General features: G+C 37.3%; 1 protein-coding gene across 2 annotated transcripts in view; it reads right to left on the bottom strand.

The window, feature by feature from the left end:
- The window catches only part of LOC124644567 (gelsolin-like), a 28,923-nt gene extending 13,383 nt beyond the window's left edge, over positions 1-15,540 (bottom strand). For both annotated transcript variants that reach the window (XM_047184014.1, XM_047184013.1), the window contains exons 1-2: positions 15,414-15,540; positions 4,167-4,238 (exon numbers count right to left, since the gene is read on the bottom strand). In XM_047184014.1, coding sequence (XP_047039970.1) covers positions 4,167-4,235 — 69 coding nt within the window. In that variant the 5' untranslated portion in view covers positions 4,236-4,238; positions 15,414-15,540. The remainder of the gene's footprint in view (positions 1-4,166; positions 4,239-15,413) is intronic.
- Positions 15,541-16,873: the final 1,333 nt, after the last annotated feature.

Below are 16,873 nucleotides of genomic sequence, written 5' to 3' on the forward strand. Positions count from 1 at the left end.
AGCATAATGATGAAAAATAAGGAAAAATTATTGAAATGGCACATTGGCAGATTTTAGTTGCATTTTTTTCCTTAGACTCCGAAACTACTGAACTGATTTGGAAAATTCTTTCACTGTTGGGGCGCTACACTCTTCCCGAGTAACATAGGCTATATTTTATCCCGGTACGGGTAGTAGTTGCCACAAGACGCGTCAAAAAGTAGAAAAACGGCTAGTAAGCTTTATTTCTAAATAAACTATTATTCTATTATATTCTGCCAAGTTTAATCAAAATCCATTCCGTAATTTTTGCACTCCGAACTGTCGCGGGATACGAGTTACCATCATTAACACTTAATTCTTTGAACCGACTTAAAAAAGAGGTTCTCAGTTTTAATCTGTGTATGTATCTTGGTTTGTGCGCGTTTAACACATTCCGGTTGAACCGATTTTGATGCGGTTTTCAGCGCAGTCTTGTCTATTGCAACTTTGTATCGCAAAATCGTCCCACTGCTGGGCTGCGGCCTCCTCTCACACGGAGAAGGATTAGATCACCACGCTTGCTCAATGCGGGTTGGTGATTTCAGACTTAATAGTCCAGGTTTCCTCAAGATGTTTTCCTTCACCTTTTTATCAGCCATTGGTGTCTAAGATTACTTAGAAAGTACATACAAACTCAGAAAAGTTGCATTGGTACTTGCCTGACTTAGAATCGACCCGCGCTCTCATACTCGAGAGATTGGTTCTTCACCCACTAGGCCACCACTACTTCTCGACTCGACTATATCGCGCATATTACTAGTTTTTTCTACAAGCCCTAGTCTTAAAAAATAGTGTAGCCAAAAATAACACTGTTAAGTCACCCTCCTTTATCACGTGTGTCCAATCAAAATTTATTTTTAAGCGAACTTGGCACCAAAACTACTAGTAAAAAGAGTTTATAACTATATTTTTTTCTTCGTTGTCTATTCCTAGATAGAATAAAAAAAAAGCTTGTAAAAAAGATCTGAAATTCAGAAAGAATTTCAGATCTGGTTTTACAGGCTGACTGGTTTATTTTCAGATTCGTAGGTTAACGAAAGAAATAGGGCTAGATATTATTGAACAGAGAAATTGTGGTTTCAATCGTGCTTCGAAAGAGCTTTACTCGTAATGCCGTGGGTAAAAAGTTTATAAAGTGCAGTTTGAAATGAGTATTAAACTGACTTTATAAAAGGCTACTTTTTTTACAGAATTTCAGATCTTTTTTACAAGCTTATTTTTAACCGATACTTACCTTTAACCGATACCTTAACCGATTTTTATCTCAAATACATATTCTACCGAAAAGTATGGTTTAACTTTGAAAATATTTCGAAAAATATTTGAATTGGAAGAATTTTCGGAGCTACGCGAAGGAAAAAATTACATTGAAATATAAATCACATCTCAAATGTAACGTAAATTAACTTAGGTAAATATCAAAAACACATATTACATCCTAACCATTTTTTGGTGCAGTGGACAGTTGCTATTAGTCAGTACAAACGGTATTTCCGCTTGAAAACTGACAGCTGTCAACTGCACAAAACATTCGATACCGCTATTCGCATTCGAACTTCTCTCACATTCGTATTTTGTCAGGTTAAAGTGGTTTTTATATGTCATATAGGGGTTGATAGGTACCATAGACATAGTACATCTATGGTAGGTATCAAATGTTTTGTGTAGTTGACAGCTGTAAATTTTCAACGGGAAAGTAGCATTTTTGTATTGGCTGACAGAACTGTCAAATGCAGCAAAAAACGGTCAGAATCTACATGTATTTTGTCATGTCAAAGTTGTTTTATAAATCGTCTTTTGAAATAAAATATGTCAAACTGTTTAACGCTTTAATACGTTTCAGTCATTTCTCTCTCCGGTGGTGTCGGATTGTCGTCCCATCGCGCTATGAGAGTGCAGGAATAGTGAGTGCACCTGTGTCCAAGCAAATGTGCCTGCACTGTAATATGTCCTGCGCAGTTGGCTGATCTCCTTATATGTGAACAGCCACCATAGCCGATAATCGGCCATGTCAAAGTTGTTTAAACGCGTCGTCTTTTAAAATAAAATATGTCAAACTGTATAACGCTTGAATACATTTCAGTCAACATTTGTCACTATAAATTGATGTTTATTATGAAAGTTTAACTACGTGAATGACTGAAGCGGATTAGTAGAATAGTTTTATGACTTGCTCATAAATAATGTAGGGCTTTACCAAGAATGTTATACGTTGGATATGAATGGAGGGCAGAGTGAAGAAGATTTACCTTTTTAAAGATTTTTTTTTGTTTAAACAAGTGTTTTTTATTTATTGTACTTTGTACATTTAGAGACGATACACAAAAATTACATTTTATTTTTAGAATAATTGCTGGAATACCAGCTTTCATGCAAAAGAATCTATATCCAATCCCTATTCTATAGACGGGGGTTAGAAGCAAATAATATTATTTGTGTCAACGCTAATTTCTATCGGAATATTTGACGAAAAAGTCTGAATATATTCATTAGAAAAAAAAAAAACAAAATATGTATTATTTTTGTTCTCATTTAACTCCGTCGCCATTTTGACTAGACCACCAACAAAAAAATAACCTAATAGACAATGATCTAATAGGTAGCACATAGTTATTTATTCCCGACAGTCTCTCAAGACAGCGGGACAGATTAATAACAGCTATATATAAAGTCCCAGAACACGAGTAAAGGTCATGGCACACATGAACGGCACGGCATAGCTACTCTTTTAATTATTTAATGCCACACCAATAAATATAAAACAAAAAACAACAATAAACATCAAAATATATAAAAAAAGTTGTTACAAAATTCTAGTCTGCTTTTTCTGTCCTTATGTCACTTTGTACGCTTAAATCTTCAAAACTACGCAAACGATTTTCATGCGTATTTTTAATAAGTATATAGAGTGATTAAAGAGGGAAGGTTTATATGTACAATAACATACATTAAATAGTGGAGAAATACTGTTATACCATGCGAAACCGGGGCGGGTCGCTAGTAATCAATGTTATCAGGTAGCTGCAAGCTCGCTGTCACCCCGCCATCATCTCCCGAGTCTTTACCCAACTATGTTGAGGTCGGCTTTCCGTCTAACCGGATGTAGCTGAAAACCAATGCTTTACAAGGAACGACTGCTTATCTGGCCTCCTTAACCCAGTTACCCGGGCAACCCAATACTCTTAGGTAAGACTTACTGGCTTCTAACTACTGTGATCCCACTGTTGGCTTTTAAAATTGACGTTATAAAATGTTTTATATGAGATACGATTTAAGGGTATAATTGAAATGACATGTTAATTGCTGAGTTTTAGTTGCGCTGTGTCGTGTCGTCCATATGTGTCGTTACCTTTACTGTCTATTTCTGATACACGTGGTTGAAAAATATGATATTACACACTGTAGGCCGGTTTGCGGCTTTTACACAGGTACTCTGTGTTCTGTGTGTGTTTGAAAATTCATAGTAAACAAATATTTGTTTTGAGAAACTGACGTTTGTATTGTTTGTCAACTTGGGTCTTAATCTTAATACCATCATAGATTCAAACTAAAACTCAAAATCATTTATTCAAACTTGGCTGCAAGACAGCACTTTTTGAACGTCAGGAATTTACATAAGACAGCCCCCAAAACGCCCACCCTTCACCACTTCCTATGTGTTATTACTGGGAAGAAGAAGTGGCGCAACATACTCCCCAGCAACACATGTCTGTCTCTAGGTTAGAAGAACCTTTCAACAATTTTCGATTTCTGTATTGTATGTATCAATACATACCTACTATTAAACTGTAATACATAATTTTTTTTTTAAAGTAACCATGGAGTTTCTTGCCCGGTCTTCTCCATGGGAGCTACTTTTGGAATGGGCAACTAGAATCAAACTTATTTGTATTTTTGACATTCATAAGTGCTTGTAAAGCCAGTAAGTCTGACACCAGTCTAACCAAAGGCTATCGGGTTGCCCGGGTAACTGGGTTGAGGAGGTCAGATAGGCAGTCGCTTCTTGTAAAGCACTGGTACTCAGCTGAATCCGGTTAGACTGGAAGCCGACCCCAACATAGTTTGGGAAAAGGCTCGGAGGATGATGAAGTGCTTGTAAAGGCCTAAATGAAATAAAATGATTTGACTTTGATGCAATGACTCACCTCTATCCTCCAGACTTCTAGACCGGCTTTCTTTCCAGAGTTTGCAAACGCTGGGTGTACTTCTGGCATTTTCTGAAACAAACAAAAATTACATCAAATTCTGTTTTGATTTTATAACTTACTATACTCTATCCACGGAAGCAAAAGCTAAAAGGTAAACAAGGAATGACACTTTTTCAAGATGGCGGTATAACCCGACCGATGACAAAACGTCACATTTTTGTGTAAAATGTTCGCAGTATCTGTGATTTTGTCATCGGTCGGGTTATACCGCCATCTTGAAAAAGTGTCATTCTTTGTTTACCTTTTAGCTCTTGCTTCCGTGGATAGAGTATAGCCTTTTCCACCTGCGTGCCGTGGGAACTATTCTGCACACCTGGATAGAGAATAGCTCCAAGCCTTGCTTGATTAATGAGTGGGCTTTCTAATGCTGAAATAGACCAGTTTCTAGTATTATCTAGTATAAGAATCTAAGGTTCTATTATATCCATGCACGAGAAGTAAGATCCCTCAGGATGCGGGTGAAACTGCGAGATACCTACAGTTGAAGAAATAAATTAATAGTTTTAAAAATACTAGAAAAACAAAAATGATTACACGACTTCCCTAACAAGTCTAAACACAGCTATGATACGATGTTCCATCATGAATTTCCAGTTCATATCTTCCGGCTCCATCATCAGATCAGTTCGACAGTACCATACTATTGTATTGTCATCAGAACGACATACAGCTGCCAATTTTCATGACGCTACGATCCTTGGAAGATGGTTAAATTAATAACCTTAGATTCAATAGACATACAGGTCGACCTAATAAAAACGTGTTATAGTTCGGCCATTCAGAGAATGCGTTCCTGACACGTCGCGATTGAACTGACGACGTAACTTTGCAATGGCGTTGCAGTTACGATAAAAATATTTTTGCTGGTTGTTTACCGTTTTAACAATTGAGGAGCATTAAAACAACATTATTATATCAATAATCAATGAATGTAGTTACGTCGTCAGTTCAATCGCGACGTGTCAGGAACGCATTCTCTGAATGGCCGAACTATAATAAATAAGTCAAATTATATCAAACTTTCCGTAACCATAGCAACGAAATAATAATATAGATTCACAAATACGAACATTCGTACAAACTGGATTGTTCCCAGTTAAAAACGAGTTAAAAAACATACCGCCTGAAAGAGATAGCAACACAGCTAGCTAAAGGAGTGAGCGAGATACAAATACCAATTGTTGACTCTCTGTCCTTGAAACACAGACGTAATTTGTGTTAGAATGAGAAAAAATATATTGCAACTTAGATACTGATAACCAGTATTACAGGCTACTGATAAAGTGTTTGATAGCCTATCAGGAACTTATTTGCCAGATAAACTGGGTATAACTTTCGGTTTCATTGGTCTCGGATAGCAATATCATCTGCCTAACCTTTTTCCAACTATGTTGGGGTCGGCTTCCAGTCTAACCGGATGCAGCTGAGTACCAGTGTGCCACAAGGAGCGACTGCCTATCTGACCTCCTCAACCCAGTTACCCAGGCAACCCAAATACCCCTTGGTAAGACTGGTAACTAGGTACAAAATATGTACAATTTTAAAAATACCAAAGTCCCTTCAGATACAACGTCTACATATCTATGGTTGTGTATCAATGTGTACAACGTTCGTAATTGAAAACAGATTCCATAATTGAGAACATACCAATGACACCATTATATTTTTGTGGGAACGCAACGGAATCCCGCCATTTCAACCTTTTTAACGCTAAAGCGTTGTAACACCAGAGTTACCAGTTTCAGTTTTTAAAGTACTTAAATCAATTTAAAAATATTTATTTTTGGTAACTAGGTGTTGCCCGTGGGTTAACTCTCACCCAGTGGGAACTATTCATTTTCTCGTACCCGGATAAAAGTCCCTCTAACATTAAAATAAAAATACCTAGACCAAAAGGCAGATCAATCGCAAACCTATCGAATGTCATTGGAATACGATTGGTCTTATATTTCAAGCAAAATACCCGCTGAGGTTAAAACTGCTATTGCGATTCAATTTCTATTTAATGTTGACATTATTAACTTAGCAGAATCGGGCCCCTGTTACATTGATTCCTAATTGTCAAATTGTTTTTAACTAATTAACAAACGCTATTATCTTAACAAGTCTATCCTAATTATAAAACAAAACATAATTATCTACCATTACGCCGAACTAAATTAGTAATGACATGTTTTTAAATATTTACTCCAAGCCAGTTGCCTGACACCAGTCTAAACAACGAGTATTGTGTTGCCCGGGTAACTGAGTTGAGGAAGTCAGATAGGCAGTCGCTCCTTGTGGCACACTGGTACTCAGCTGCATTCGGTTAGACTGGAAGCCGACCGACCCCATCAAGGTTGGGAAAAGGCTCGGCAGATGATGACGCCGATATAAATAACGAATGACATGTTTATAAATATTTAGTCCAAGCCAGCGATGCTAATGCTGAACGCATTACACAAAGAAAATGCTGTAATTAAGACTCTTTCTATACGAAACTTTTTTCTCTTATTTTAGTATCAAGATGTTTCGAGCGAGCTTTACAATATGAACTTTTTTTATCCTTTAAAAATCAGCCAAGTGCAATTCGCGCGCAAAAGGTTCCGTGTTATAATTATTTTTAAAAGGGAACAAATATAATGACCACCATAAAATGCTTTGATACCCTTAGTTTTGTAACCAGAAATATCTACTGAACACCAGAAAAATAAAGTCTAAAAATGTAATAGTACCAGCTATTTTAGTCACGACTTCACTTTAAATTGTATTCGACCACCAAATTTAGTAAATGATCACCAACTCTTGACGACCAAATTAGTGTATTATTTTTGCCTAAATAAGTCACTGTGATTGCCATAAAATGTAGGCTTATTACCAAATAAAGTATTATGATGCCATATTAAGTTATGTGTCCGGCTTGCAATGCATGCGTGAGTGTGAGTGACAGGGGAAAATGGAAGAAAATGACATATTGCCCCGACCCCAAGTAAAATTGGGAACAGGGCAGGAGAAAGAAGAAGAAGAATGTGTTTCTCAATACAGTCCCTCGAAAACACACTCTTATCGCACTGTTTAGAGGCATGCAATAGACAATTTTCCACCCTAGTGCAGGAAAAGGGTCCCCATAATGTTATAAAATTTATTGTATCAGGCCGAACTTATTTTTTTGGAGTCAGTTTACTTAAACAGGATAGCAAGATGTAAAAACTTTGATTATCATTTTATATTAAAACGCTGTTATAATTTTGATGATCATTTACTACTTTTGGTGATCATTTACTACTTTTGGGATAACAATGATTTATTTGGACTCATTTTGCTTAAATAGGATAGCAGAATTTAAAAACTTTGGTTATAATCTTACTTTAAAATGATGGTCTAATTTTGGTGATCATTTACTATTTTTGGCTTACGCATGATTTATTTTGGAGTAATTTCACTTAAATAGGATAGCAAAGTGTTAAAACTTTGGTTATAGTTTTACATTAAAATGCGAGTTTCATTTTGGTGATCATTTACTATTTTTGTCTGCTATTTGTTACTATATTTGGTGATCAGTTAAACATAAGCCTTTTTAAAACAACCAAAAAATTACTTGTTGTGCGTTATTCTAGTTTTCAGTTGGTATTTTTTGTTATACTTTTACAGCCTTTTTATCGCCCCACTGCTGGGCACAGGCCTCCTTACAGACGGAGAAGGACTGAGCATTAATCACCACGCTTGTTCAATGCGAGTTGGTGATTACAGACTTTACAGTCCAGGTTTCCTCAAGATGTTTTCCTTCACTTTTTTATCAGCCCTTGGTGTCCAAGATATACTAAGAAAGTGCATACAATTTTTTGTTATAGCAGCAATAGTAATACATCATCTGTGAAAATATCATCTGCCTAACTATCACGGTTCATAAGATACAGCGGTGACAGACGGACAGCGAAGTCTTAGTAAACGGGTCCCGTTTTACTCTTTGGTTATGGAACCCTAAGATGGCAATCAGGACTCCTTCGTTACAAAACTCTTTTTTTTATTTCTTATTTTAGTATCAAGATGAATCGAGTGAGCTTTAAAATACGATGTTCTTTTTTTTCAATGGTTTAAAAATGGAAGCATACACATGGTGCTAAAAATGGAGGGAAATAAGACTTGACTACGGTTGGAGTTTTACAAGGAGCGAATGGCTATCTGATTTCTTCAACCCAGTTACCCGGGCAACCCAATACCTCATGGTAAGGCTCGTTGTCAGACTTACTAGCTTCAGGTTGTCCATAACGACTGCCAAAGATGTTCAAATGACAGCCGGGACCTACCCAATCTGTAAGGTTCGAAATGTTTTTCACGTTTATTTCATTTGATTTTATCTTTTTAATTACGAATTCTGATGCTTTAGAATTTTTATTATGGCAACATTTCAATTTGAGGAGATTTTATTTTGCCATCTGGCAACACGGGAAATTGATTTGAACGGAATAAGATCAGGTGGGGGCATTCGGGCTCGGACGGTTGAATTGTGCGGTTGCGTCAAGTTGTTCAAGTGTAAGACTTAAATTGGTTGGCTGGATAATTTTCAAGGCTGGATTGTTATTTGGGTTGGTTTACCAAATATATTCAAGTTTAAACGAAGAATCTTTATTTCCTGTTCGTGCCCTTACTTCTGAGGTAGTCCTATAAATCTTTGACAGGTTGGTCTTGATATGACATGGACCCCGAACGTCTCGTTAGTTCTAGTAACTAATCACGCTGCTTGACCTACAAGTAGCCGCCTGATCTATCTTCCTTATGACGTCTCCGCTATCTTTCCTTCCTCCGTGGGCATATTTGTAACATACTAGCTATTTGCCAATAAATGATTTCTATTCTCTTTCTCAAGTGGTATTACCCATCTAGAGTAAATTATTCAGACCATGGGCCCGATTCTCCTAAGTTATAGTAAGTTCAACTCAGTCTTGCGCGCGGCCTTATGTGTGGGTAACCCTTGTACATATACAGTGACTTTGTGTGCGTGAGAAGAGGTACAGTCGGATACAAATACAGTTATTTAGGGGTACGTTACGGCGGTTTAAAGAAAAACAGTTATTACGTAATTTAATGTTTATTTATTTATACCTAATGATTCTGAATCGCTACTTGAAAAATCATACCTATGATGTATTTTGCATTTTTAGTCCACACTTTTATTTATTGTCCTCGTACCCCGAGCTAGAAAATATATAAGGAGTATTTAATTCATCTTAGATATTTCACCTCATTTATTTCTTAGATACTGTCAATGTCAATTTGAAAAAACGTATGAGAAAATAATGAAAAACTGTAAAATGTAATAATAAAAAGCTTTGAATGTTGTTTCATTTTTTGAAACGTTACCTGGCTCCTTAAACATTTTCTCCGTGAAGAACTAGACATTTTTGTAAACGACTGTACCCAAAACAAAAAGCGATAAGAACACGTCATGCTCGGACGACGTCACTGTCACACGAACGAAAGTTGTATATTTAAAAGCCGACGCACACATAGGGCCGCGCGCAAATCTGAGTTGAACTATCTATAATAATGTCAAAATCGAATAGAAATCGAATCGCAATATGATCGCAATAGCAGTTTTAACCATATCGGGCATTCTGCTACTAATAAAAGACCAATCGTATTCGATTGACATTTGATTGGTGTGCGATTGGTCTGCTATTTTGGTAATTTTGATCTATACGGTAGTTTGCTGTACAATCATTTTGCAATCGTAAATCATTTGCAGACAAAATTATTCATTATTGAATGACAGAAAAGGATTAAAAACGTTTATTTCAAAGAAAAAATAGCGGAATGCCACATACGCTTCAATCGTAATCGAGTCGGGATTGGATCTCAGTCGAATCGAGTCGAACGTCAATCGAATGTTGCTTAAGTAAAATTAGGAGAATCGGGCCCCATGACGTGACGTATGTTTGTCACGGTTGCTAAGCAACGGATAACAATGAATGACAAACAACATAGCTATGTTATTTACTAACACGGATCCCTATAACATATCTATCATTGGTTATGCGATTACAGATTGAAAGACATAGTTTATTGACTTAATGTCACGTCAATCTTTAATCGCAAAAGTAATGGATGGGTATATTATAGAAATGTAAACCTAAGTCAACAAGATAAGATTCTGATTGAAATAATGTCAGAATGGTATTCAGAAATTAGACGTTTTAATGCGGGTTTGATAAACAGTTTGAATTTGAGTCAGAGCTGTAAATTGATGGTTCCGTATCTACTAGATATTGTTATTAATTTGAAATCTAGACATCATCATCTCCCGAGCCTTTTCCCAACTATGTTTGGGTCGGCTTCCAGTCTAACCGGATTCAGCTGAGTACCAGTGTGCCACAAGGAGCGACTGCCTATCTGACCTCCTCAACCCAGTTACACGGGCAACCCAATACCCCTTGGTAAGTCGTGGTGAACTCATAAGGTGAAAATCTAGATATGTTTACAAATATAAATCTGTAGTGTTTGTTTACTTGAAAGCGCTAATCTCAGTATGTACCTACTGGAGCAATTTGAAAAATTCTTTCAGTGTTAGATGTTCCATGCAGCGGCCTAAGAAGGAACATGATTCACCTTATTAGCAAACGTAGTTTTAAAAAAGTACCTGCTTTTGTAGGTACCACCGTTAAACTACCGTCTCGAACAAAATCAGTGGACTATAGCTATTACCAAGGCGGGTACTTCTTATAACCACGTTTTATAAAACGGTGGGATGGGTTTTAGTCAGTGACCGTCTTACCACAAAAACTTTTTAACGTCAGTTTATGCCTTGTCTAAAAAAATGTCAAATTATGACGTTGACATACGGTTCATTTTGCAGCCAAAATTTTATTAGACAAGTGTAAAACAGGGGTTAAAGTTTTTGTAGTAAGGCCATAAGAGTCTGACACTCCCTCACGCTGCACACACGGGACCCGTCATTTGATGAATTCCCATAAAAAAAAAAAAACAAAACAAAAAGGTTCTAGATATCCCATCAAGTAAAGCTAAGGTTACTTTTTACCGGGACGTGGATTAAATCGCGGGAAACCAGCTTGTAACATAATAAGAAAACATATAGGTCAGCTAAGTTCTTTATATTTGGGTTCGGGGAGATGTTCCCTCAGGACGGTTATAAAACAGAACTCCTTTTAGGTAACTGTTCACTTTGACAAAGGCTGTTTTACTAAGTAGTTTCCTATGTATAATTGTTGGCTCGTTAATGGAAATTAGCGGATATACCCATATTGTAATGGTAATTGCCTAAGCGTAGCAATCATTTGAATCATTACATTACGAACAAACGTACATTAAGGTATGGCAAGATATTTTTAAAGTTATTTTTGTGAATCATGTTTCCTACTTAGGTATAAAAATAAAGAAGAATGCAGAAAAACCGCAAAGCCATGGAGAACAAAATGACTAGCGGAGATGTCATAACGCAAAATCTCGTAAGAAAGCAGCGCGACAACATGCGGGTGGAGGGGGACGAGGCACGTTACTAGCTCCGCCTAAAACAGTGTACAGTCTGTCAGTGAAAATGACGTCAAAATTGGTTTAACTAGTCCAGGCATTAGCCGGTTCGTGGATAACCTTCGGAGTCATGACGAGTTCCTAAATTGTTGTGTCCCGGCTGTCATTTGAACATCTTTGGCCGTTGTTACGGGTAGTCAGAAGTCAGTCAGTCTGACAACCAGTCATACTAAATTGTATCAGGTTCCCCGGGTAACTGAGTTGAGGAGAACACATAGGCAGTCGCTACATGTGGCACACTGGTACTCAGCTGCATCCAGTTCGACTGGAAACCGACCCCAATATGTATAGTTGGAAAAAAGGCTAGACAGACTAGGACTACCGATTCTAGTCCACTATTATCTGTTACTGTTACAGCCTTTTTACCGTCCCACTGCTGGGCTGCGGCCTCCTCTCACACGGAGAAGGATTGAGCATTAATCGCCACGCTTGCTCAATGCGAGTTGGTGATTTCAGACCATATAGTCCAGGTTTCCTCAAGATGTTTTCCTTCACCTTTTTATCAGCCATTGGTGCCCAAGATATACTTAGAAAGTATGTACATACAAACTTAGAAAACCACTATTATCTACCTACCTACTTTTTATCAGAATCGAGATATAATATAATAAGCATATCATTGACACCTAATAATCGTGAAACTAGTTTGAAACGACTTGGTGTAAATCGTAGGTAAGTAGGTATATCAACCTATTTCTATTTACAGCTGTTTTTATTTACAGTCGTAGTTTAAATAGTGACCATAGGTAATGTATTCGCTTACCGAGGTAAAATATATTCTTAGTAATATTGTTAATAGATGTGTTTGTTTAAACGCGCTTATGTCAGGAGCTATTGAACTGATTTTAAAATTATGTCCATGTTATCGAGTTCATGTTATCCCATTTATCCAGGAAGGCTATAGGCCACTTTTTCTCCGGATTCGTGCAGAGGTTGTGTGAAACGGCTGAATTCGCTGGTGGCAGCAAGTAAACTATTACTGTGAAAATCAGTCAAACTAAATAATGAATTCATGCGGGTAATTGGTTTTGGTATAACCTAGGCCAGAGGTAATTGAAAATTACCAATAAGACAAAAAAACACAGATTGTTTGTTTGTATCGTAAAGCCTCCGAAATCACTAAACTGATTTCGGAAAGCTACACTCTTCCCGAGTAACACAGGCTATAATTTTATCCGAATTCAGGAGGCGATTTTCACGGAACCTTGGTAAAACAGCTACTTAGTACTTTATAAATCAGTATAAAAAGTTAATGCTTTGTACTTCCCTAGATTAAAATCTACGTTCAAGGTAAACAATTTAATAGGAAAGTCCACCGGAAAAAACAAACATGAAACAGTTTGTAGGAAAATTGCGATAAAAATACTACTGAGCGTGGTAATTAAAAATCATGTTATCTCCCACATTAAAGTCGTAAGATCTATTAATTATCTGCCTAGCCTTTTACCAACTAGGGTAAATACGCCAAATGTCGGCCTCCCCCCAAACTTCGGCCGTCTGTACATTTTCAGCTTGCATTCATTCAAAAGGTAATTAAGTGTTAGTTTTGCTCCTCGAATTGCAACCTTGGTTTATACTCTATACGTACAAATCGTTACTATCCGATTCTGTCACTTACTCTTCTCATACTGAGCGTCAGTAGCGATTGCGCCGTTGAAACATCAAATTCGCACGTAAAGTAGCTTACTCGAAATGAATACTCACATTTTGGGGATTGATATTAGAACGATAAAACATTTATTTATTTTTGTTTTAAGCTTGATTATCACTAATGGGTTATTTTTACTATATTTTAAGATAGTTTTTTCAGCGTTTTGCGTATATTTTTCAAGGAAAAATAGGAGGCCGCCATTAGGACAACAGTTTTGACTTTAAACCGGTGTCTCGGCCGTGGCCGACTTAAAGCAAATGCAGTCTATTTTATAAATTCCTATTGTACTAATTCCATAAAGCATAAGCTTTGCAAATTCTCTTGTTAAGCCAACGGAATTCTCTTGTTACGGAACGGAACGGAAAACGGTATTCTCTTGTTAAAGGAAAATAGATCTATTTTACGTTTAATAGCCAAATAACGGCCGAGGTGATATTAGTTGAATCTCGAGAAATAAGGTACAAGAAATAGGGGCCGACATTAGAATCGTAAATAATCGTAATGTCGACCAGCCTCGAACTCAAGCGCCACTATACAGGCTGATGAAAAAATACTTTTATATTTTTTCATTTTCTCAAAATGAAATAATTTATTTATTATAATTCATTATATCGTAAAGGAGTTAAGTTTAAATGTAGGAGTTGACAGTTTTGTAGGCATGTTTATGGTAGCTTTATAGTTTGGGACTTGCTATCTATTAAACCGTTCTTATTAGCTTAAAAATATAAATGGTTGGTCGTGAAAACGACTGTTTTTGTTTAGGGGAAACAAAAAAATATTTTACTATAAATTAAACAAATACAATTACAAATGTATACTTAGTATTATATTATAATTCTGCTAAAATAAATCATGTTAATAATATTTGTCACTGCCTAATTTAAAACAGCCTATACCCGGCCGACATTTGGAAAAAACGCGACCGACCTTGTGCCGTGAATGGCCGACTTTAGGGGTTTTCTGTTCTCGACGCATCTAAGCCTTATTACTTTTTTCTTTTCGTAGAAATATCAATCTTATGCCTATAAACATGACATAGATTAATCAAACTACCCAAAACCGCATCAGAAACTATCTTTCGTTGGAAACTGACGGTGCTATAGCGAACCGCAATCAGAAAATCGCTAAGGGGGCCGACATTTGGCGTATTTACCCTATGTTGAGGTCGGCTTCCAGTCTAACCACATGTAACTGACTACCAATGTTTTACAAGGAGCGACTGCCTATCTGATCTCAAAAAGTCGTGGTGGCCTAGTGGGCAAAGAACCAACCTCTCGAGTATGAGGGCGCGGGTTCGATTCCAGGTCAGGCAAGTACCAATGCAACTTTTCTAAGTTCGTATGTACTTTCTAAGTATATCTTAGACACCAATGACTGTGTTTCGGATGGCACGTTAAACTGTAGGTCCCGGCTGTCATTGAACATCGTTGGCAGTCGTTACGGGTAGTCAGAAGCCAGTAAGTCTGACACCAGTCTAACCAAGGGATATCGGGTTGCCCGGGTAACTGGGTTGAGGAGGGCAGATAGGCAGTCGCTTCTTGTAAAGCACTGGTGCTCAGCTGAATCCGGTTAGACTGGAAGCCGACCCCAACATAGTTTGGGAAAAAGGCTCGGAGGATGATGATGATGATGACTGCCTATCTGATCTCCTCAACCCAGTTACCCGGGCAACCCAATACACCTTAGTAAGACTGGTTGTCAGACTTACTGGCTTCATAAAAAATCACGTTTTCTACCATCTTATAGTGGTAAAATGTAGTCCAATATTAATTTTATGTAACAATAATATCCAACGAAATGCATAATTTATTTATCAGTCACACGACTCAAGATTTCCTCAAAACAATTTTAGCGAAACTGTTTGAAAAAAACTTTTTGTCAATAAAAACGAACGCCACATATTTCCTACACATATTATTATTAATATAAACACTTCAATATTTACTTAAAATACTTTTCACTGCATAACCTACAAAAGTAAATAATAAATTAATAAAAATAAAACTTACGTATTATATTTTTTTGGCCGGCGTGCGTTCTACTCAAGTCACTATTCGGTACTGCATTAAATTCGCTGATCGCTCGCTATTAGTGAGTGAATAGAGTAGGTGTGTCGTTCGGTCGCGAACGAATGACAGAGGCTGCGACTGCTGAAGATCTTAGATCATTTAACTAGCAGGACAAACCATTGCCGTGCGTTTCACTTTGCGAAATTTACAGCTACACTATCCCTGGATCACATCTATTCTATATTATTACAAACTCCTAAGTACAATATCATCTATGCTTATATAACCCAGAACCCAAGTCCTATAAAAAATGAACCATTTCTGGCATTCAGAAATGTGCAGGAAACGTCTATCAAATCATTTATTTCATTTAGGCCTTTACAAGCACTTATGAACGTCAAAAATTATAAATAAAAAGAAACTCCATGGTTACTCTTTTGAAACATAATAGGTATTACATTATACATATATAGGTAAGTGCTTCTATCTATACTAATATAATTAACAGAAATGTTTTTTGTTGTGTAGGTACCCTAAAGGCTCTGAAACTGCGGAAAAAAACGGCTATCCGCGGATATACCTGACGATTATTACGGGTCAGGTGGGCAGTCGCTCCTTGTGGCACACTGGTACTCAGCTGCATCCAGTTAGACTGGAAGCCGACCCCAACATATTTGGGAAAAAGGCTCGGAAGATGATACTCATCACGCTTCCAGTTGGTACATTACTCTAAGACACCTACAGATAAAACAGACGTGACAAATTAATTTGAAGGTCGCATATCGTTTGTTTTGGCGGTTGATTGAACCGAACACTGTCGTCTAGAAACAAATGATTCACGCCTTGTCACTGTTTTGTTTGGAAACTGAGAGATTAAATATGTAAATTGATTTACAGTAGATAAACTGATCTATCTGCTGTTGGAGATTAGATATTGAATGATATCTATGTCTGATGTTCATCTGTCTAATCTTTTCTCAACTATGTTGGGGTCGGCTTCCAGTCTAACTGGATGCAGCTGAGTACCAGTGTGCCACAAGGAGCGACTGCCTATCTGACCTCCTCAACCCGGTAACTTTTTTTCTGTTTGTTTGAAGGTTTTGAAAGGACGGAACAAATTTGTTTCTTCCACTGTTAGAAAACTACACTCTTCCCGAGTAGGGCTGCCATCCGTCCGGGTTTCCCCGGAGGCCGTCCGGGGGCCGTCCGGGCCGGGTTTCAAGAAGTGTCCGGGGAAAACCCGGACAGTTTTCATGTAAGTAAGCACCTCATTGAATTAAAAAAATCGTACTTATTTGGGGAAAAAATGCGATTTACGCCAAATGTCCTGGTTTTTTTAATATTTGTCCGGGTTTGGCGAAATTCGAGATGGCAGCCCTATTCCCGAGTAACATAGGCTATATTTTATCCCGGTACGAGCAGTAGTTCCACGAGTAGTTCCCACTTGACGTAAGTGAAAC

This window comes from Helicoverpa zea, chromosome 30 (assembly GCF_022581195.2).
Source record: "Helicoverpa zea isolate HzStark_Cry1AcR chromosome 30, ilHelZeax1.1, whole genome shotgun sequence".
Taxonomy (NCBI): domain Eukaryota; kingdom Metazoa; phylum Arthropoda; class Insecta; order Lepidoptera; family Noctuidae; genus Helicoverpa; species Helicoverpa zea.